Source organism: Notamacropus eugenii, chromosome 2, assembly GCF_028372415.1.
Source record: "Notamacropus eugenii isolate mMacEug1 chromosome 2, mMacEug1.pri_v2, whole genome shotgun sequence".
In the NCBI taxonomy this organism is placed as follows: Eukaryota; Metazoa; Chordata; class Mammalia; order Diprotodontia; family Macropodidae; genus Notamacropus; species Notamacropus eugenii.
The window spans coordinates 111,952,111-111,975,749 of record NC_092873.1 but is presented as its reverse complement, the minus strand read 5'-3'; the positions used below and the strand labels follow the sequence as shown (position 1 = coordinate 111,975,749).

The window sequence follows — 23,639 nt, the reverse complement described above, 5'->3', positions numbered from 1 at the left end:
CAGGGTTTGAACTGAGATTTTCCTGACTCCAGGTCTACCCTCTGGCCATTTCACCCCCCTTGCTCCTAAAATGCCATTGCATCCAGAATGCCAGTAACATGCACAAGATGTTTATTCTGTGCAATATTTACCGCCTAGTCACTGTAGGAGGAAACTACGAGGAAAATATGGGGTAGGATTATGTGGACACTACCAAGTGAGCAAATCTACTCCCTCTAGTTAAGAAAAGTCGGCTGTAATTCCCGAAGAGAACGCCAAGGGGCAACATTTCCTTCCCCCTTCACACCTGGAACCCTCCTTCTTTCTAACTACACAAAGGGATTTGTCTCCGCCTCTTGGTGACATCACAAAGGGCAGTGCACCCGCCCCTTCTCCTCCACCACGTGTGTATCTTTGCCCGGGCTGCCGCCCTAGCTCATTCCCTAGCCGGCTGGTTTGAGAGGCGGAGGCGGGGGTGGTTAGCCTTGGACTGAGGGTTCGCTATGGGAAGTTGCTCGTTCGTTGTCCTGCACCCAGCCCTTCTCCCTGGTTCTTCGCAGCCGGTTTCGGAGGCGAGGAAAGGCAGGCGACGGCTGCTGCAGCGGCTGCCTCTCCTCCCCTTGGCTGCCGCGCCGCTGGGCAGGTGCTGAAAGCCGCCCAAACCCAACCCTGCCGCTCTCTTCCACCTCTTCTCCTGCCGCAGTCTCGATGGAGCATCGGAGTTAGATGGGCTCCTGGCCCCGGAGGCAGCGGTGGATGTGGCGCTGGGCAGAGGCGGCCAGGGAGTGTTGCTGCCGCGGGGCAGAGGGCCACAGGCTCCTCCGCGAGCCCCCGGACCATCCATGGGGGCTTCAGCGAGCAGCACTGCCGCCGGCCGGCGCTGCTCCAGCTTCGCCTCTTCTTCCAGCTGGATGTCTGGCGGACCCAGAGCCGCAATGATCACCCGCTTCTTCTTGGTGAGTGAAGCTCTTGGCGGCACTGGGGAGGCGGAGGCGGTAGAACGCCAGGAGAACGTGGGTGACCCGATGAGGGGTGGCTTCCTCCTCCCTACGCCCCCTCCCAGTCTCCCAGATCCCAAGCCGTGGCGCCTCTGGGCCAGCGGGGCATGAGGCCCTAGGACACCTGCCCTGCAAGACAGGATGCATTCATGAGGGTTGATGGAAGCTTGGAGTGGCGGGGGCTTGCAAAGGCGGGGAATAGGCTGGAGGGGCGCCCTTTGGGGAACTCTTCCAGGCCGGACTTTGGGGCACTGAGTCACTAAAAAATTCACGCAGTTTTACTGGGTTGTGGGGGAGCTGAGCGGTGTAGGTTTGGGCAGCCATCGCTGGCTCTCCATCCTTGGGGTGCCACCATTCCCTGCGGAGAAGCTTCAGGTCTTGCCTCCTTCCTGGTCCCCAGGTGTGCCCCGGGCCTCTGGGCCAGATTCTGCGGTGCGGGGAGCCGGGGTTGGGAGCTCCCTCTTCTGCGGCCGCCGCAGCTTTTGTTCCAGCTGCAGTGTCTCGTCGGGATGCTACTGCAGTAGGGGAAGGGAAAGGAACGAGAGAGAGCGCCCATGTGCATAGGAGCCCTGCATTCCGGAGCAGGGCGCCAGTGTCAGATCGTCGTCTCTCGAGTCCTGCCCTAGCCTTCTCCCTCCTCGCGCCATCACTCAGCCTGATTCTGGGCTCCTGAAAACCTTAGACCCATCCCGAGGAGCCTATAAAGTTCCAGCCGCCGCGTTCGAGCTCGGAATAGGGGGAGGGGGAACGAGACACAAAAAGGAAGATGAGCTCTTCCTTCTCTCTCCCGTTGGCTTTCCGCCCCTCCCCTCCTATTTACGGGCAGCGGGCTGGTGCAGTCCCTCGGTCTGCTGCACCTGCTTCTGGCGCGTGTCTGGATTTAGGACCTTAATTACCTTGGCCCTTTGCCTTCTGCCTCCCCCCACCCCCAATCCTGCGAAAACGAATGCCCGTACCCTGCGTTTTCCCCTCTCTCTGAGATCCTGGGAAAGGGGTGCTATGGGGGAGGGTGGAGGAGGTTGGAAGTGGAGGTCAAGCCCATTAATTCCTTCTCTTTTCTAGTCATTAATCTCAGCCTTAGTATTTCTTCACCTTTTGTCCCCTGCTGTAGGGAAAGTGGGGAGCCTTGGGCAAGGGGCCAGGGTTTCAGAGAACTGTCGCTTTCCCCCCACCTCGCCTCACTCCTCTTCCTCCTCTGGCCTGGATTAGAAAACCAGAGTTAGGCTTCTAGGCAGTCTTTCCCTTGTGTATAGCAGATGCCGTCTTGCTGTCTCCTTTTCCTGAAAGGCTCAGAGCTGGGCCACCATGGGCTGCTTTGATCTCAGATCCTTGCAGTTGCTATGGCAGAGTGCATTCGGTAGTGTGTGTGTGTGTGTGTGTGTGTGTGTGTGTGTGTGTGTGTGTGTGTGTGTGTGTGTGTGTGTGTGTGTGTGTGTGTGTAATTGGGGTGGGGGAGGAGAGAACTTTGTTTCTGTTAGTAGCCCTAATGAACCTTTTCTTTCCCTTTCCATATTTGGGTATAGGTTCCCATTCTTGAAACCTGTATTGGTGCACAGAGTTAAATGCATCAGAATTGTTTCAGAGTCAGTGAGGCTGGGTTAAAAAAATGCTGGTCAGTGGAAAACAATGGAAGGATGGAGTTTAGTACTTTCAGACTTCTGCTTGACTTTTTCACAAGGTCACTCATTCCATCTAATTATTCTACTGGCTCTAGCTTACCCACCTGGTTGAATCTTAGTTTGCTAAGGAAGGATCCAAGGTGGTGGTTTTGTGTATCTGAACTAGGGAGGTGTTAAGTGAGGATGTAAGTCAAGTGAAAGTCACTCGAAATACTTAAACTGGGAAAGAAAAGGTAATGTAACTCCCCCCCTCATAGTTCTCCTTTTCTTAAATGCCTGTGAAAGTTTTACATGACTTAACTGTATCATTTGTGAGCCTAGAAACTTTGAGAGTGAAAGATCAGCTAGCTGTATTTAAAATTCAGGGGAAGACAATGTATTATAGTGGAAAGAGTCACTGGACTGGGAGTCAAGACAGCTAGGTCTTAAAATCTGTTGTTCAATAACTTCAGGCCCTTGAATGAGTCATTGGGGGCCTCAGTTTCCTCCTCTGTAAATTAAAAGGTTTGGAATACAATGTCCCCTAAATTCTCTTCCAACTTTAACATTCTAAATTATAAAATTAGTTTGGTGGTGGTGAAGAAGCAGTCCCATGATTTGGGGATATTTGATTTTCAGACTGAGTAAGATAAAAGAGGTTTCACATGTCACTTAAACAGTACTGGTGTGCCCTCTTAGACTTGAAATGTCAGGAGGATTGAGCATGGGAGTTTTCAAGGAACTACGTTTAAATTGTCAACGAAGTCTTTTCCGTTCCCCTCCTCACTTTCTTAGTTGTGGGCAAGACATTTCTGTCTTCCTAGTTACCAGGACTTTGCTGATCTTTAAAGCAATAAACTGCATCCTCAAAATTTTTCTATGGATAACCTACCACTTGAGGATACTTGGAAAAGTTCAAAACGTACTGTGCATGAGACTTCTGAAGCAAAAGCATTTTGAACCTCAGTTTTCCAGTCTGTAATTCATGCACTGCCTGTCCCCTGTGAATCATAGATTTAGAGTTGGAAGAGACTGTAGAAGTCTAGTCCATAGCCTTCAAGGTCACACAGGGAATAAGTGACAGAGCTGGTGTTTGAACCCATGTCTCTTGATTCTTAAGTATCTTCTAAAATCATTAGGTACTATATAAATTTGAAGTAGCTAATATTCTTTATTTCATTGCTGTTTTTGTGATGGTATGAGAGATCTATGAGTAAAATTATTGCACAGATTAGCAGAGTTAGAACTTTGCAACTTAGCACCAGTTCATTGCAGTTTTAAGATATTTTAAGCATTTGTCAGCAGAGTTTAGATTTCATCAGTGTAGTAATAGAGGAAACAAAAAAGCAAAGGATCAGGGGTAAGGAAACTTGGATTTTAATTCCTGTTCTGCCACTCACTAGTTATACTACCATGGACAGGTCATTTCCTCTGTTTGTACCTCAGTTTTCTTATTTATAAAATGAAAATATTAAATATTGATATATTGCATATTGGTAGCCTTAAAGGTCACTTTGTCATGAGCATTCTAAAATTCATGTTGACCTGACTTTAATTAGATGCAGAACTGGGAAGAATTTTGATGATCTAGTTCACCATTCTCATTTTACAATTGAGGAAACTGAGGCCAGATAGGGGACATGACTAGCCCAAGATCATTTGGTAGTAAGAAGTAGTAGAGCTGGGTTAATTGGTTGAAATTCAACTCTCAAGTCCAAATTCCATACTCTATCCACTATACCCTATTTTCAGCTGCCTTTACTTTTTTTTCCTTAGTGTTGTTGCTTGGTCATTTCAGTTGTGTCCAACTCTTTGTGACCCTATTTGGGGTTTTCTTGGTAAAGATACTGGAGTGATTTGCCATTTCCTTCTCCAGCTCATTTTACAGATGAGGAAACTGAAGCAAATAGCGTTAAGTGACTTTCCCAGGGTCACACAGCTGGTAAGGTTCTGAGAATGGATTTGAACTCTGGAAGATGTGTCTCACTAGGCCTAGCACTCTATCCAGCATGCCAACCAGCTGCCAACAGGATGGTATTTTCATGTGTCTGACCAACTGCCTTAACTTTTAAAAAATGACAACATAATAGCTAAAGGAAGAGGAGAATGCTTTAGACTATTTTTAAAAAGCACTCTTGTATTTACCAGGTGTGGAAGATGGTAGAGATACCTTATTAGGAGAGAAGGGGAGAGACCCTGGAGCTTTTTAGATAACAAAAATATGAATTTAACCAAGTGTCTCAGTTGGGAGATCTAGCTTGCCACCTGTGTTTATATTGAAGTATCTGTACACTACTGGAAAAAATAGAACACCAGCAAAGAGGCTATGTGTTGTTAAGTTTTGAGCAGGAAGAGTGACTGAAGTCTTGCTATGACGATTTCAATGCATAGAGTAATAACAGAAAGGTAAATAGTTAATATGCAAGTTTATTTTATACTGATATTCAGCGCTAAGTTTCTGAGCTTATGTTGCATTAAATTTTTCTTTTCAAGCTGTAAGATACATCTTACTTAGAGCCTTCTGTCTCTTCCTCTTCCTGCCCCTACCCAAAGTGATGGTTCTGTCCTCTACTGTCTCATTTGTACATACCTCTCTGCATTTATATGCTAAGATCTTATGATGAGCCAGAACACAGCAAATGTAGAAAGGACCCTAGGCTTTCATTATCTAAATGAGAAGCTGAGACAGCTCAAGTGCCTTGCCCAATATCACAAAAGTACTGGAACTCACATCCCTTTGAGTCCAGGCACATTTACTTCCATCTCTGTGCCTTCCCCTTGTGCCTTGCATGCAGTTGGTGACTGATAACAGCTGTTCCAATGAGTGAGTCTTTAGTGCCTTTTCCACCATCATGCTTGTTTCTCCTATAACTCGAGAGAAAAGACAAACAAAACCTGAGAGTTTCCGTGGGTGTTAACACGTACGGGGTGACCTTAATGCCAAGGATGATACAACAGGAGCAGGACCTGTTCCTTGATCTCAAGGAGCTTATTTTGAAATGAGTCAGATCAGGTAGGACCCATGACATCACAGATCTAAAGCTAGAAGGGACCTCAGTGGCCACCTTACAGATGAAGAAACTGAGGCTAAAGGAGGTTAGATGTTTTGTTCAAGGTTATTCAGGTAGTAAGCTTCAGAGGTGGAATTTGAACCCAAATCCTTTGACTCCAATACCTCTGTTCTTTCCGCTGTACCACACTGCTTCAAATAATGAAAAGGGTCAGGATGTCTTAGAAACTTATATATGTGTGACCAATTTAAAATAAAGATGTCTTTATTTTGCTACCAGTGGCTACTAATCTTTGAGTTTAAAGTTTAAAACCTGAATCCTTTACTCCCTCCCAGATGAGTTTGCTGCCGTTTATTAGGGGTGATTATCTAGCATCTCTGTGCCTCAGAATGCCCATTTGTCAAGAGGGAGTACCTTCAGGGAGTACCTTCTTCTACAAGGCTCAAAGTCAAATTTGTTAATAAGCTTGAAAGAGGCCACCATTATGTCATGTCCAGGATCTGAATTATTGAAAGACTGAAGGTCCGCTGCCTCTTTCCTGTGTATTTTAAACAGATGATCTTAGAATATCAGAGCTGGAAAGGACCTTAAAAGTCATCTAGGTCAGTTTGCTAAAGAAGTGATATGATAACAAAAATTTTTAAAAATTTTTTTATGAATTTAGTAAACTTAACAAATCACTCTGAAATATAAACACTCTGAAATATAAAAAGCAAAAGAGTGTATGAAAAGGTGAATTTCTATCAGATATCTTTTTTAAAAAATATTAAACTTGACAGGATAGTAGCAGAATTGCCCTATTTGTGTCTCTTTCTGAACTTTATTTGTAAATCTTTTATTAAAGTTTTTTCTTTGTTTCTTGACATTGATCTTTCTCAGTTTCCTTTTTTGTCTTTTCTCTATTTTTCTCTCTCTCCCTGTTTATCTTCTTCCTTTTCCTTTTCCTCTCCTGATTCTTCCCACTCAGTGGAAAGAACATTGGGGCTCTAAAGTAAGAAATGATTGTTGTTTAGTCGTTTCAGTCATGTTCTGACTCTTTGTGATCCCATTTGGGGTTTTCTTGGCAAAAATACTGAAGTAGTTTTCCATTTCCTTCTCCAACTCATTTTACAGATGAAACACTGAGGCAAAAAGGGTTAAGTGACTTTCCCAAGGTCACACAGCCAGTAAGTATCTGAGGCTGAATTTTAACTCAGGTCCTCCTGACTCTAAGACTGATGTTCTATCTGCTATGCCATATAGCTGCCCAAAGTAAGAAGACCTGGGTTCAAATCTTACCTGTGTTAATATTTGTGATCTTAGGCAAGTCATTGAACCTTCTTGGGCCTCAAGTTTCCTTGTCAACAACATGAGAAGGTTGACCTAGAGGTTCTCTGAAGTTCTTTCCATTTTTAAATCTATGAACCTATGATCTCAGTAGAAGTTACTCCTTGAATCAAATAAGTATAGTCTATCAAAGCATACTAACAGAATGTATCTAAAAATGTATGTCTCATTCTCTATCTGTAGTCACCTGTCTTCCAGGAGGTGGGAGACATGCTTCATCATCAACCCTCTGAAGTCATCAATGACCACAATCTTTGGACTAGAGTTCCAGAATCTTTCAAAATTGTTTCTTTTTACATCATTGTGGTCATTGTATAAATTGTTTCCCAAGTTCTTATTTCATGCTGCATCAGTTCATAGTGAACTTGTGAAGGGACTTATTCAAGGTCACATCGCAGGGTCAAGACTCCAAACCAGGGGTTCATTCCACCAGACCAACCAAAATATATGATAGCCTTGTGACTTCTCCAAGAAAAAAAAATGTAACAAAAAAAAATTAATACCATCCAAATCTTAGGTGTGTGTAATATTTATTTTGTTTACGTAACAAACTTTTATTGAAAGTACCTACTGTGTGTCTAACACCGTTAGGCATTGAAGCTGTACAGAAAAAAAATGAAATAGGCTTTTTCCTCAAGGAACTTAAATTCCTTGGTATTCTATTGGCATCTAAAGGGGAAACAGCTAGTGTTCAAGTAAACTAATATGAAATGTTTTGTATTTTTCAAACTACTTTAACTTCTCTGTCTTGTTCCTTGACAACTTGTGTCATCCAGAAACAACATGGTACTCATTCTGGAAAAAGTGCTTAATTTGGAAAACATGACTGTCAGTCACTAGTGATCTGGGATAAGTCCCTGAACCTCTAAGCCTCAGTTTCCTCACATGCAAAATGGGGATAATACTCATCCCACCCACCTCATTTATGAGGTCATATGAAAAAGAATATGTCGATTATAACAATATCATACAAAATAATTAGACAACATGGTGCCTGGGAATGAATGCTAAGCTTGGAATCGCAAGATCCAAGATTGAATTCCCTTTCTGTTACTTGTGACCTGTGTGACCTTGGGCAGGTTAAGTCATTCCACCTCTTGGTGACTCATTTTCTAAATCTGTAAGCTGAGGGGTTGGATTACTAAAGTCCTTTCTCAGTCTAGATCTGTGAACCTTTGATTTATAATGTAAGATGGTTGGTTATCTATAAAACTTGAATAAGAAATGAGATAACTTGGGGCCAGAGAGATGCAATGGGATACCCAGGGTCACAGTGCTAAGTAGCAGTGTCTTGCCCTACATCATGCACTATGCAACAGATCTCATTATAACCAAGTAACCAACACATGTTGTGCTTCAAAGTTTGCTAAGCGTTTTACATATAGTATTTCAATTGAGTCTCACAAAACTTTTGTGAGGTAGGTAATAGGAGCATTATTATCCCCATTTTACTGATGAGGAAATTGAAGCAAACAGGTTAAGTCATGTGTATTATTCAGGTCTTACATATGAAAGGCAGGGTTTGAACCCAGGTCCCTGACCCCTAAGTCTTTCACTCTTTCCAAGGTATACTAAAATCCTATCTTTTCAGTTGGGGCAGCTAGGTGGCGTGTTGGATAGACCATCAGGTCTAGAGTCAGAACTTCTTGAGTTCAAATCTGGCCTCAGACACTTACTGGATGTGTTACGCAAGTCGCGTAACCCTATGAGTCTCAGTTTCCTCATCTGTAAAGACCCGAGTTCAAATCCAGATTTAGAGACTTACTATGTGATCCTGCGCAAGTCACTTAACTCTGTTTGCCTCAGTTTCCTCATCCATCAAATGTGCTGGAGAAAGAAATTGCAAACCAGTATCTTTGCCAAGAAAACCCCAAATGGGGTCACGAAGAGTTGAACACAAATGAAAATGCCTAAACGATCTTCTCAGCTGCATAAATAATTCACATTTATGCAGTGCTTTGCCATTTTTCAAAGTCCTTTCTTCCTTATTGACAGACTTGTGAGGTTAGTAACGCAACTATTAATAATAGCAATAACAATAGTAATTCACATATGTATACATAAGCATGTGTGTAATCTTCTATGTGCCAATTATTTTATTGGATCCTTACAACAACTCTGGGACATAGGTGCTGTTATTGTTCTCATTTTGCATAAAGACTAAGTGACTTGCCAAGGGTCATATGTCAAATAAGTATCTGAGGCCAGATTTGAACTCAGAAAGATGAGCCCAACACTTTATCCACTGTGCCACCTAGCTACCCCATTAGTATTCCCATTTGACAGACAAGAAAACTGAAATTGAGAGAGTTGAATTCTAAGCAAATGGCAGAACCAGTATTCCAAGTCAATGTCAGCTAGGTGGTTCGGTTGATGGAGCAATCATGCTGGAGTGAGAACCAGATCCAAGTATCTCAGACACTTGCCAGTTGTGTGATGCTGGGCAAGTCATTCAGCCTCAGATTCCTTACCTGTAAAATTCAACCTTAGTTTCCTTACCTGTAAAAAAAAAAGCACCTACCTCACAAGGTTGTGAAGCACTTAGCATGGTTCCTAGTTCATAGGAAGCAAGATATACATATTTATTCCTTTCCCTTCCCCCTTTTCCAAGTATGATGCTATTTCCGCCAGAAAATACTGGCTTCCCAGAAAGCACAGAAGGCATTAAGCTTAATAGCTTCATAGCCAATTCTTGTAAATTACTGTACTAGAGGGCAGAAGTGGTAAATCCCTTTGACTTCATAAGAAGTTTGGTGGTTTTGCATTCAAGTGGAACTTTGTAGGAACACATGCTATAATCAGCATAATCAAACTGTTTTTTTTTTAAGCCCATTAAAAACTAGATGACCAGATTCATCATCAGACTTTCAACCGCCAATGTGAAACAAGTGAATTTTCTGAGTGATCACTGTAATGCTGATTCCTTTCCATTAGGCGCTAATAAAGCTTTGGACTGTTACTCAGGGAGACTGGGCAAGTTCCCAAGATGTTTATTTCGCATGCAGCTTTGCTGGCAAATAATGAAGCCCCTTCCCCCTTTTCTCTCTTCTTGACTCTTGGAAAGGGTCTCTTCTCTTGCCCTGGGAAAATGCCTAAATTTTCCAAGGCAGGCCTAATTTAAACTAATGGAAGCAACATTTTACTTTGAGAGTAATGCAGGAACTAGAGGACTAGGAAGTCCTGCATCCAAAGTGGGCTTGCATAGGGGCAGGGTTCTGTTGCTGCAGCTGCAGAATTTTTGATTCTTTCTGGATAGAGGAATGAATCTCCCATTCATTTTTCACCCGTAAGTATTGGTCTTGCCCTCAATATTTGTGTTTGGCAAACATGGAAAAATAAACTAGAGTCTTAAACTGGCTTCAGATGCTGCCACATGGGTTCCCTTTACTAGCTTCCTTCCCTTTCCCATCATGAGTCCATGACTACTGAGCTTGGGTAGAGTCTATGAAGGAAAGGAGCTGATCTATCTTCTAGATCATTTATGACACCTTTTTACAGATGGAGTAACTACAGTCTGTGGAGGTCATATAAACTCTTTTTATTGAGTCATATCTGATTCTCCATTTGGGTTTTCTCCAGCTTATTTTACAGATGAAGAAACTGAGGCAAACAGGCAAGTGACTTGCTTGGGGCCACACAGCTAGTAAGAATCTGAGGCCAGATTTGAGTTCAGTTATGATTCTTCCTAACTCCAGACATGGTGTCACCTACCTGCCCAGTTGGATATAAACTCCTTGAGGTCAGAGACTGCTTTAGTTTTTCTCCCTGTTTCCCTCCAGGATTAATAATATAGCACTTAATATGCAGTGAGTGCTTAATAAATGTCTGGTCAATTCAATTAAAAGGACCTGACTGAGGTAATAGCAGGACTGAGGAGCCTGGAAAGTGATGGTTAGCTCTGGAACTAGACAAGGGGAATCTGTGCTACAGTGTTGGGTAGTTTCTTTGAGAAGATTCATAGGCCTATGGAATATTGGTGGTCTACTCACTACTTTTTACAGATGAGTAAACTGAAACCAAGAAAAATGAAATGAAATCAATTACCCAGTTACATATACAGTAAGTTGCAAAGCCTAGACTAGAACTACCAAGGTTACCTGATACCAGATCCAGTGTACTTTCCAATATATCATGCTGCCTTAAAAGCAAACAAACAAAAACTAGAGCGTGACATTCTTAGTTGAAAAATGCGTGATAGATGGAGCCTTCTTGAAGTCTTTGTTTCTAGTCCGAGTTCTACTTCTGACTATATGACCTTCGTTAGATTAATGGCGTTCTCTTTCTGAGCCTTAGTTTCTTCTTCTGTAAAATGTGTATGTGTTTTGGGGAAAGGGGGTAGAGTGTTGGTGAAATTGATGGGAGCTCTCCAAGGTCCCTTTCTGCTCTCAGATTGTATGGATCTCTGAAGTGATTTTATTCAGAAAATGAGTGGGAGTGGGGAAGGGGGATCTGGGGTAGTTATGTCCTTTATCATACCTAGTTAGCATCTAGATTTTGTTTACATTTTTCCTCCCTACTCTTGAAAGTAATTGTTGGACACCTGAGTGACCTCTGCACTTCTAGCCCAGGCAAGGCAGGGTGACCCAGTCTCCAAAAAGTAAAAGAAGGAGAAGAAAAGAATAGTCTGCGTTGAGTAATTATCAATGAATGAATAGTCATTTATTGTTGGTAGGGTGGAAGTCTATACATGAGTGCTCTCAGAATGAAGGAAATATTTCACCATGATATTCTTTTCAATGCATTTAAAATTCATCTAGGGCTTTTTTTTTATTGAGACACAATGAGAATGAACTGATCTTAAAATCATCTTCTTTCTTTCATATGTTACAATACAAAGTTTGGAATCAGAGGACTTGGGTTGAAATTATCCTTATCGTTCATTACCTTTGTGGCCTTGGGCAAGTGACAGCCTCTCTGGCCTTATTTTCCTTATATGTAGACCGAGGGGTTTGGATCAAATGGACTAGCTAAAACATAGTGGCACGTACCTGTAGTCCCTGGTGCTGAGGAGGCTAAGGCTGGTGGGTCACTTGAAGTTAGGAGTGCTGAGCTGCAGTTTGGATAAAGCCAGTCCCATAGCTTGGTCTAGCAAGCCACTGCTATAGTGAGCCACCAGGTTGCCTAAAGCGGCAATCAACAAATGTGAAGTGCTTACAATATGCCAGGCATTATGCTAAGTTACAAGAATACATATATAAGCAGAAAGAGCCTCACCCTCAAAGAAGTTATATTTTAATGAGAGAAAACTGAACATGAAAAGAAGCTATAAAGAGGTAGAGTGTGGGGAATGAAGGGACCTAATATGGGGCCATGATAGAGAAAGTCTAGCCAGAAGAGGAGTGAGACATGCCCAATTTGCACTTAGGCTTCCTAAGGAGGTGTGAACAGGACCAGGTCAGAATAATGAAGTAGTTTAAAGTTCCCATGCTAACCTGCTCTGGGATTGGGTCCGTGATGCACTTCTAATCTGGATGAGACAGGGAACTGTAATCTCACAAATAAATCGCTTCCAGCTCTATGATCTTGAGTAGTGTTGCTGGAATGACTTGGTTGACTATCTGAAACCATCCTTCTTAAGACTCTGCCTTAGAACATGTGACCTAAGCTAAAGTATGAAGTGTGGAGTTGCAGGGAGGTTGGGCATGTACAAGAGGGATGGACACAAATACCCTAGTGAAGGTAGATATGGAGTCATCTTTCTTCAAAACAGGCCCTCACAGTTGTATCTAAAAAGTTGATGTGTTTTCTTTGGCAGTGGGTTTTCCCGCCTTTGAAAAATCACAGAGCCTTTGTAGAAGTAGAAAGATGATTTTCATAAACTATATCCACTTATAATCATAAACTTAGAACCAGAAGGTACCTGAGAAGCCATCTACTTCAGTTCCCTCATTTACAGATGAGGAAACAGTTGCAGTGCTTTGTGTCATGACTGACAGGTTTTAGCCAAAGCTCTTCTGTTCTAAACTAAAAAATAACTGCTGTATGCCCCTTTTGGAAGGGGAGAAGGCAGGAAGGATTTTGCCTGCCAGCTTTTTCCAGTGGCATGTTTTCTGATGAGAGATGGTGCCACTTTAAGAAATGGAAAGATACTCCTACAAATTGAAATGTTCTGCATGGAGACTAGATGGGAATACTGTTTCCTGCACCTTGGGTCATTTTGAAAAATATTTGCTTAGTGAGTAATGGTGTGAATTGACTTCTGCTGAGCAGTCTAGTTACAAAACACTTGCCTTTTGTCATTTAGAGGAATTGGGGCTTTGGAAGGGATATGACACTATCTGTCTATCTGTCTACCTATCTGTCTGTCTTTCTGTCTATCTGTCCCCTAACTTATTTATTCCAGGCTCTGTTGAAGTACTTAGAAACTGATGTGATTCTAGCACTCACACGTGAGGGATTTGTATGTAGTTGAATGATGAAGCAAAGTTTCAACATCCACTTAGCCAGAGTTTTATAATATACGTTTTCCGCCTGTCAGCTGGAAGATCATAACAAGAGGTCTCTGAGGGGTGTGGGTGTGGGGATGGAGGTTGGTGACAGGGATAGAAGAAAGAGAATATGGCAAGCATTATTGAAGCCACTGGTATTGAGGTACAGTGAGAAGAGAGTTGACTTTGTAGTAAGATGACCTGGGTTGGAATGCTGGTTCTGCCACTGATTTCCTGTGTGACCGTGTACAAATCAGGTTACCTCTCCTAACCTCAGTTCCTAGAGTTTTAAGTGGAAGGGCTTAGACTAGATGGTCTCCTAAGATCTCTTTCAGCTCTAGTCCTGTGAATCATTTTCCCTGGAATATTGATAGACTTGACTTGTTACCCTAATAATGCCATATCTCCATATTTGGGCTACTGTCCTACATCTGTCCTTCAGGGCTTAATCAGTGAGTAGAAGGATGTGGGGAAGAGTTAGTGGTGAGTCAGGATTTGAGGAGAAGCCAGAGATTCTGTGATGATGTGGGGAACAGATGTAACAAGTGAATGAACATCACTCTGTACTGAATGGTACCCTCTAGCCTCAGCATATAAAATCCTCATATATAAAATGGTAGGGTTGGATTTGATCACCTTCTAAGTACCCTTCCACCATTCAATATATTTAGCAATCAGAAATAAGAAAAAGAATTTAGAATTTTAGGTTCATACTGAATGAATTTGTGCAGACTTTTATAATTCTGGATGGCATTTGCACTTTTAAAGTTGCCTATGAAGATATATATGGGAAGATAAATTAAACTAACTAGGAAGAGATGTAAATAGGATTTTAGTTTCAGAGACAGAAGATCTTGCTAGTTATCAGGGACATGGCAAAACTTGAGAGTCAGGATACTGGTGTTCTAGGCCTAGTTTGTCCACTGGGTCCCTTGTGACTTCAGGCAAGTCACTTTTCTCTAGGCCTTCATTTGTAAAATGAAGAAGTTGGGCCAGTAGGTAGTTGTTAAGATTTTTTTCTTGTTTTAAAATCTTAAAGTTCTTTTCCATTTCTTTAGTTAAGTTAGGGCTAGCCTTACCAAGATTGTATCAATATATTTCTTAAGTAAATGTATTTTCTATAGCAGGAGTGGGGACCTGTAGCTTCAATGCCACATGTGGCCCTCTAGATCCTCAAGTGTGGCCCTTTGACTAAATCTAAACTTCACAGAACAAATTCCCTTAATAAAAGGATTTGTTCTGTAAAACTTAGACTTAATCAAAAGGCTGTACCTGAGGACCTAGAAGGCCACAGGTTCCCCACCCCTGGGGGAAGTACCCACAAAATTTATGCTCAGCTTAGCCATAATTGAATTAGGTTTGTGTTACCATGAGCAAGTCACTTTCTCTCTCTGCACCTCAGTTTCCACTCTGTAAAATAAAGTCGATCTCTAAAATCAGACCCTTAGCCCTTTATGATCCTCTGATTTCAGGGCTTATAATAATTGGGGCTTGCTCAGCTACTGGCTTCTTCTCTCAATATTTTACAACTTCTTTCCGTTGTACTTTGTACCACTTATGCTTGGACTCAGGAAAAATTTTTAAGATAGGCCAAATATATCCTAGGTTTTTTTCTCTTTCCTTCCCCTGTTTTTACTCTTCCCTCTTTTGACCTGCCCCTTCCCATCCATGCTGTCCTTCCTGAAAGATGGAGGACATTCTTACTGTTCACTCTCATCCAGTTAAGGTGATAACTACTAGGAAAATCTATATGCTTCACCCACCCAAATCCAATTTATCTGCATTTTAAGGGAGAACTCTTGACCCTTCAAGACTAAAAGGTAAGAGGTTACACATAATGGAAGAATGAGCTGTTCAGTGAGTCAATAAGCATTAATTAAGCACCTTAGGTGCTTATGTGCTGGGGGATATGCAAAGAGGCATAGGAACTCACAATCTTAGGAGAAAATTGCATCCATCCTGGCAATAGTAGCATTCAAACCCAGGACACTAGAGCCTAAATCCAATGCCTTAGGGATTTCCCATTTGGGGATCAGGATATGTTTATTTCTGGGGCAGGACTCTTGATCCTCAGATTACATCAATAATTCCTACCTAGTTTTAAGTCACCATTACCCTAGTACCACCCCACCCCAGTTCTTGGGTGAGTCACTTAACCTTCACGGGCCTCGGTTTCTTTATCTGTAGAACAAGAGGGTTGTAACAGATTGATCTTGAGGTCTAGCTAGCTTGAAATCTATATTTCTAATTTCACTGATACAGCCAAGTCCTGATTAGTGCACTTGTACTGCAAATTTCTATTAGGCTAGAACCAGTTACCATATTATATGTAATTGTAACCTCCAAATAGTGTGAATTCAAATACAATGAGACCACTTTTTGGGATTCATCATTAGGATCCTGTGAGATTGCATCTTCAACCACCAATGCTGAAGAAACTTCCTCTATTCATTCAGATGAGTAATTTTTTCATTTGCTTTCTAGTCTTACCAAGTTGCTTGGGGTATTAAGAGTTAAGTGATTTGCCCAGAGTCACACACAGAGACACAACTTGAACCCAGGTCTTGTTGACTCTAAGCATGCTGTTTATCCGATATGCCATGGATTCTAAATAGACTCATAGGGTTAAAAGAAAAAATGATGATGATGATGATGAGGCAGCTAAGTGGCATAGTGGAGCTGACCCTGGAGTCTGGAAGATCTGAGTTCAAATCTAGGCTCTGACACTTAACTAATAAACCTGGGCAGGTCACTTAACCTTTGTTTACCTCAGTTTCCTCAACTGTAAAATAGGGATAGTAACATCACCTGCCTTGTAGGGTTCTTGGGAGGATGAAATGAAATAATATTTGTAAAGTGCTTAATACAGTGCATATAGTAGGTGATACATAAATGCTTATTCACTTCATGTTGTTGTTGTTCATTCATTTCAGGCATGTCCAGCTCTTCATGACCCCATTTGAGGTTTTCTTTGGCAAAAGATACTGGAGTGCTTTACCATTTCCTTCTCCAGTGCATTTTAAAGATGAGGAAACTGAGGCAAACCAAGTTAAGTGACTTGCCCAGGGTCACACAGCTAGTAAGTGTCTGAGGCTGGATTTGAACTCAGGTCTTCCTGACTCCAGGTCTGGAGCTCTGTCCTTACCTGACCTTCCCTTTGTCTCCTTTCTTTTTATGAAGAGATTGAAGATTTACAAGGAGTGCCTTTCCCAAAACTACGCTATGAAGTGGTGTGGTTATGTAAGTAGAATGTAAAGTACTCTTTTCATTTAAGTGCACACTATATACTATGGATTGAGGGAGATAGAAAAGATAGTTAAGCGTCCTTGGCTTCTACAAGTTTATTATCTAGGGAGGGACATGGTGGGTAAAAAAGAACTATCTGGAAGAAAAAGTGAATTTCATAGACTGCCCCAGATGGGAGGGATCTTGACCATCATGGAATCCAAATCCCTCATTTTATAGCCTAATAAAGGGTCAGAGAGAGGAAATTACTTAATCAAGTTCACCAGGACTGTTGGTGGTAGAGTTTTGGGATTCTGACCCACAGGTATTTTGATTCCCAGTCCAGTGTACTACGCTGCCCCTTGTCTCCTCTCCCTGCAAGGGCCTAGCACCATACTTTGCTGACAGTAGGCACTTCAGAGATATTTGGGGAATAAATAACCTATTCCTGAAATCAAGCAAGATTGGAGGATTTATTCTGAAATACCTTTTGCATGTTGCAGGTGCCTAGGTTTATGCTGGATTGACTCTCAGTTCTCTGCATTGCAGAGTTAAGTGAGAGAAACAATGTATGCTTAAATTCCTTTGCTTTGCTCTCCCTCATGTTCTTCCCTCCCCCCATTCCTTCAGGATTCGACAGTCAGCACGATCAAGCCTTGGCATCCCAGACTAAGTACTGTTTTTTACCTAGCAACGGAAGGCATCTCCCTCCTCCTCTCCTCCTGTCTCCCCGCCACCAACCTCCTGTCTCCTCCTGTCTCTCCCTCTTCACCCTCTGTCTTCCTTCTTTCCCCCCTCTCTTCCCCTGTCTCCCTTCTCTTCCTCCTTTTTCTCTCTCTCCTCCTATTTCCTTTTCCCCCTTTCCAATTTCCCCTTTCCCCCTCCCCCTTTGTCCTCTATCTCCCCACTCTCTCCTCTTCCCTCTCCCTACTGTTTTCCTTCCCTCTCTCTTCCCTCTCTCCTTCTCTCCTTCCTATCTCCTCTTCCCGTTCTTCCTCCACTGACTCCTAGTCTCTCTCTCTCCCTTTATCTATCCCTCCTCTTCTTCTCTTTTCCTTTCACCTTCTTTTTTCCCATTTCTTCCCCCCTTTGTCCTTTTTTTCATTTATCTCTCCCCTTTTCCTCCTTCTTCCATTATAGCCTCCAGGATATGACAGAAAATAGAAGAGGTAGGGTTGTCTGGGTTTATATAACATAGCTGCTAATCAACATATGATCTGAATCAACTTTTATCATTGAACCTTTCCTCTTCATCTCTCCCAATTTAAGAAAAGAAGCAAACAAAATATAACAAAAAATAAAACTCCAAACAGGCTGCCCCCATTTGTATCTTGATCGGATTTGTCTTGGTAGAAAAGATGCCCCGTGAAAGCTCTAGAGGTGCATAATTATGACACTGGCTATTTCCTTTAATGAAGGGTGGTAGTAGAGGGTCATGTAACAGTTAAATGAACATTTTATGAAGCTGTTTATTTTAATTTATATTAATGTGAGCTATAATAATAGCTGACTTTTCTAAAGCATTTTAAAGTTTGAAAAGCACTTTTCTTAGTTAAATACTGTCCTTATCCTCACTGAATTGATATAGAAACTGTGACTCATAGAACTTAAATGACATTTCAGAGTCACACAGCTAGGAAGTGTCTCAGCTGAGATTTGAGCTCAGAGCTTTCTGACAAGTCCTGTATGCTATGCTCACTATATGCTATATATACTATATGCTACTGTGTGCAAAGTATTCACTGACAATACAAAGATGACTTCATTCTAGTAGCTCACAGTTTAGCAAAGAAGATGACTGGAATATCTGTATCTATATGTCTCTCTATATGTGTCTCTATGTCTCTCTGGATAGTCTAAAATAGAATGTGCTAGGTACACAGGAGCTATATAGCCAATGTGTAATTTGAGATTGAAAGAGAGAGGCCACTTTTGACTGAAGATGGGGAATCTGCAAAGTCTTCATGGAGGAGTTGGCACTAGTCCTATACCTGCAGTGATTTCAATAGCTAGAGAAGGTGTGGTGAGCGTATGTTACTCTAGGCCTTAGAAGCAATGTAAACAAAAGTACTGGGGTATGTATGTACGTAAACAGGTGATGAATTTGGAGGATGATGCATGAAGAATTTGGCCAAAGTGTAACAGTTCATGAGTGTGAAAAAGTCTTGAAAGGAAAGTTGGCACCTGATTGTAGAGGAATTTAAATGCCAGACTGAGAAATTGACTCAATAATGTGACTAGGGAACCATTGAAGATTGTTGAGCAAGAGAGTGACATACGTTTATGTTTTGGAAAGACATTCTGGCAGTAGTCTACAGTTAGGATGATTGATGTAAAGAGAAGATGGGGTTAGAATGACAATAGTTTTTCAGAAGGTAACTTGGGCCTGTTCTACTTCCGTAGTGCTAAGGGATAGTTGCTAGATAGTTAATATGGATATAGACAAGGCCAGAGAAGGATTTCTACTTGACATCCTTGCAGTAACTTATTTTTGTTGCAATCTCAATAGTAAACATCTTCTATGAGGAAGAATAAGTTAATATGTCCTTTATACTTTAAATCTTAATGGTCAGCTCCTAGCTGCTCTTTTCTGATTGGAGAACAAAATAATTACTTGTTGCAAATGGGTAAAATCACATCTCTCTCTTTAAAAAATAAACTTCTGTTCTTCTTTATAAAAATTAGTTTATCCAACAGGTTTTTATCAATCACTTGCTCTGTGCTCAGCACTGTGGTACGGGATACTGGAGGGACCCTTATATAGTAGCTCCATAAATGTCTAAAATTGTTAGAAAAAGAGATCTTCTAGAGAAATGAGTTTTTCCAGTTAACTGGAATGGGTTCCTTTATGCTCCTAATCCTTTTTAAAGAAAGCTTTGATGGGACTCTCTAAAGGACAAATAATGGTTTTTTAATCAGAGTATCCCAATTAGGCTTTGCCCTTATCTTGAGGGATCAGTTGTCATTAGGACCATCTATTAGGATACCACAGCACCCTCAAGAGTCCATTCAGGTATGTGTCTATGGGCTGCTTGGCATTTTTGAGTTCTTGCTTTTTATAGCTTTTTCTGTTTCCCCTGCATCAGGCTCTCTACTGTTGCTTCCTACTGATGGTGTCTGTCTCTAGAAGTTTCCACCTACTCACTTCCCTTCTCATTTACTGTTTCCAGTCTTGTGTGTGCTGGGAAATCAGAGATGAAGACTAGAATCGTGGGTAAAATAAATGAACGCATAGTTATCTCATCAGTTATCATGGATTCAACTATCCCATTCTCATGATTCCCAAATTGGTATGTCTAGCCCTAAACCGTTTTCTGAGCCCGTTCCTATATAGCTAACCAACTGCCCATGGATATCTCAACCTGGATGTTCCAATAGCATTTAAAATTCCTTTTTTTTTTTTTTGCATTAAAAATTTATTTCGTATTTTATTTTCTTCCAGTTACATGTCAAAAACAATTTTTTAGCATTCATTTAAAAAACTTTGAGTTCCATATTCTCTCTCTTTCTCTTTCCCCACTCCTCTCCCCCATTGGGAAGGCAAGCAATTCCAATATGAGTTACACGTGTAGTTGTGCGAAACGCTTCCATAATAGTCATGTTGTGAAAGAAAGCATTAAAATTCCACAGAACTTAGTATCTTTACTCCTAAATCTACTTATATGCGAAAATTCTCTACTTATGAGGGCATCACCATCCCTTTAGTCATCCACGTTCACAAGACTCTATCCTCTCCTTCATCCTCCACCCTACTCATTGTGTTCTACATCCTTTCAGTTGTCAAGTCTTATAGTTTCTATTGCCTCGATTATAGTAGCTTCCAAATCCATCTCATATTTGTTCAGCCCTTAGAGCAGTGCTTGACACATAGTAGGTGCTATATAAATGCTTATTGCCTCCCTCTATCTCTCTGCTTCCTTTTTCTCTCCTCTCCAAGTTATCCATCTGGCAAACTAACAGTCCTAAAATCTAGATCTGACTGTGTCACATTCCTTGCTCAAAAATTTTTAGTAATTCCTTATTACCACCAGGATAAAATATATACTTATCAACTTTTTGTTTAAATCCCTACACAGTTTGATTCCTTGAAAACCTTCCTAAACTTCTTTCATAGTGCTCTCCTTCATAGGATCATAGATTTATAGCTAAAAGGAACTTTTACAGAATATCGGAGGTTATTAGCTTTTTTGGTATCATGAACCCCTTTAGGAGCTGGTGAAATCTGTGGACTCCTCAGAAAAATGTTTTCAGGTGCACAAAATAAAATACATAGGATGATCAAGGAAAGCAGTTGCATTGAACCTCTGCTTCTGGTTTGTTGCCCTGCTTTCAGAGAGGAGGAAACTTGAGGCCCAGGGAGGTAAGTCATGACTTGCCCAAGGCTATACAAATGGACAAGTGAAATTTGAACCCAGGATATCTGGCTCCAAATTAGGTGTTCTTTCCATTCTACCCTAACTGCCAGACAGACCTACTAGTTATTCATCTTCAATCCCTGTGCTATACTTGGAAAGCATTCCCTCTTCCTTACCTTTCAGAATCCCAATTATTCTGTTAAAGTTCTTTCTAGCTCTAAATCTATGATCCTATGAAGAAGAATATTATGAAAGAAGTCTAGAAAGGTTTTCCTTAGCTTGTGTGCCAATTTTGACACAAAGCCTTTTCCAGACTCCTCCCCCTCCATATAGTCTCCAGGCTGTAGTTGATTTCTCCATCTTCCAGTTACCTTTTATTCATTTTTTTAAAAAGTCATTTTTAAATTAGCAAGCATTTATTTTCTCTTCCACTTGCTTCCCTGTTATAGAAAAAAAGCAAAAGCAAATCAAATCCTTTGTAACAAATATATGTAGCTATAAAGAGCAAATCCTTATATTGACCAAGTCTAAACAACGTGTCATATTCTCCATCAAGTCCATTATTTCTCTCATGAAACAGGTAGCATGGTTCGTCATTGGTCCTCTGGAATCATGGTCAGTCATTGAATTGAACAGAGTTGTTAAGTCTTTCAGAGTTGTTTGTCTTGACAATGTCATTGTTGGATAAATTGTTCTACTGATAAATTCTTTTACCTTTGCTTTTGTGTCATTTTGTGCAAATCTTCTAGGTTTTTCAAGCCTTCTTTGAGAGAAAGGTTTGTTATATTTTTGTATCCTCTTAACTTAGGACAGTGCCTTGTAGATGCTCTGTAAATATTTGTAGTTTAACGTAAGAGCGGCTTAACTCAAAAATTCAGGGTCACTTCTACACTATGATGAGAAATCAGAAGATTTAGGTGGTTTTTTTAAACCAGTGGACTTTACTAATGAATTTCTTTATTTCACAAGTGATCCTTGTATCCCTCTCATTTTTTTCCCACCGCTCCTCTCCTTTTCCACAGGAAGTAATAGAAGAGGGAGAAGACAGGTAGAGATACTTTCTTATCCTGTAGTGGAGATGGTTCATTTTTAGGGTCCCAGGAAGACTCCAGTCCTCCAATATTTCCTGTCCAGGACCTGAATTTATTGCCTTGAATTCACTGTTAGAGCTTGATTCCTTTTGGATTTTGGTGTGATCACCTACTAAACATTTTATAGGAGGGATAAGTTTTAATGTGTGTCAACCATTGTCCCATTGTGAAAATGAGTTTGTGGCTTTCCAGGCTTACCATTGGCTGAGAACAAAACCCTCCATAAAGAAAGGCTCAGAAGGCAAGTTTTGATAGAGAGGAGGAGGATGGAGAGAGGCAGTCCTGAGCTTGGGAGAGGGATGGGATTTGAGGTTTTTGACAGCTGAGCAGTAACACAGCAATACTGGGCACTGGTACAGGAAGTTGTCAAGAAAGGGGCACCAAGAATCACAAAATCTAAAATTTGGCAAAGACTTTTAGAGATTATGTAGTTCAATACTCTCGTATGGAAGAGGAAATTGAGGCCTGGAGAAGGGAAGGACCTTGCTTAAGATCCCAAAGCTAATGAATGGCAGAGCTGCATCTTGGTTCCTGAAAGAAAGGAGAATAGAAAATCATTTCCCTTATTGCCCACAGGCCTCATCAACATCTTAATTTTTTGTTTGTTTTTGAAGAATGTGGCTTTTGGTATTTTGGATTTATGGACTTAACACAACTACCCTTCCTCTTTTCTTTACCTCTGCGCTGCCACTCTCCACGCACTACCAAAAGTCTTGTGTAGAGCTTGGTAGCTATTGGGGAAGGCCTTGATCTCTATGTCTTTGCCTACTTCTTTCAGGATAAATGAAGGAGCAGTACGTGGTATGATGGAAAGACTGTGGTCTGGGCATTCAGATTCTTTTTTGGGCTCTGCCGCAACTGTCTTTAAACAAGTCAATTAGTCACTTTGTGTCATTGTTTCCCCTTTTCTCTCTACACTGGCTCCAGCCCTCCATGATCTGGGAGTCCACTGATTTTTCCTTCTAGGATATTAAGCACAAAATAAGTATATATGAAAATTGTTTATTAGACAGGACAGTTATTTAGTATAAAAATGGACCAAAATACAAATAAATGTAGTAGTTAATCATTCTGGGTATTCCCTCCAACAATGCATTGTACAGACTATCCATGCCTGCCTGTCCTCTAGGAGAGCACTTCTTAAACTATGGGTTTAAGACCCCCAAATGGGATTTCGACCCACAGTTTAAGAAGCGCTGGAGGGATCATAAGTATAAAAGTTTAAGAAGCCCTGCTCTAGGACATCCATTCCTGTCGTTCCATAGAATGCTGCAGTTTGAAAACAGGCTGCACAATTTCCCTAATTTCCTATATTTCACGGATATTGCAGATTCATTGTATCAGCATTTATAGGTTCTAACCACATAGTCAGAAATGCTGGATGAATTCCAGCTCTTAACATACTATGATCCTAGGTTCTGTCTCTGTATCTGCAGAACTGCCAAGTAACCAAAACCAGCCCCTCATCTTTTCCCCATTAAGGATCTTGTGAAAATGTATACATGTGTACATGTATGGTGTATGTTTATATGTCTGTGAATGTGTGTATGTATAGGAGTATGTGTGTATCCACACATTGTATGTATATAACATGTACGTGCCTATACACACAAATCTGCATATATGTT

The 23,639-nt window shown here is 41.3% G+C and overlaps 1 protein-coding gene across 2 annotated transcripts in view; it reads left to right on the top strand.

The window, feature by feature from the left end:
• Positions 1 to 410: 410 nt before the first annotated feature.
• The window catches only part of TNFRSF21 (TNF receptor superfamily member 21), a 113,237-nt gene continuing 90,008 nt past the window's right edge, over positions 411 to 23,639 (top strand). The window contains exons 1-2 of one of the 2 annotated variants that reach the window (XM_072642380.1): positions 418 to 935; positions 16,521 to 16,580. In XM_072642380.1, the coding sequence (XP_072498481.1) occupies positions 822 to 935; positions 16,521 to 16,580 (174 nt within the window). In that variant the 5' untranslated portion in view covers positions 418 to 821. Of the gene's footprint in view, positions 936 to 16,520; positions 16,581 to 23,639 lie in introns of both variants that reach the window. The other variant, XM_072642381.1, reaches the window with a different exon arrangement.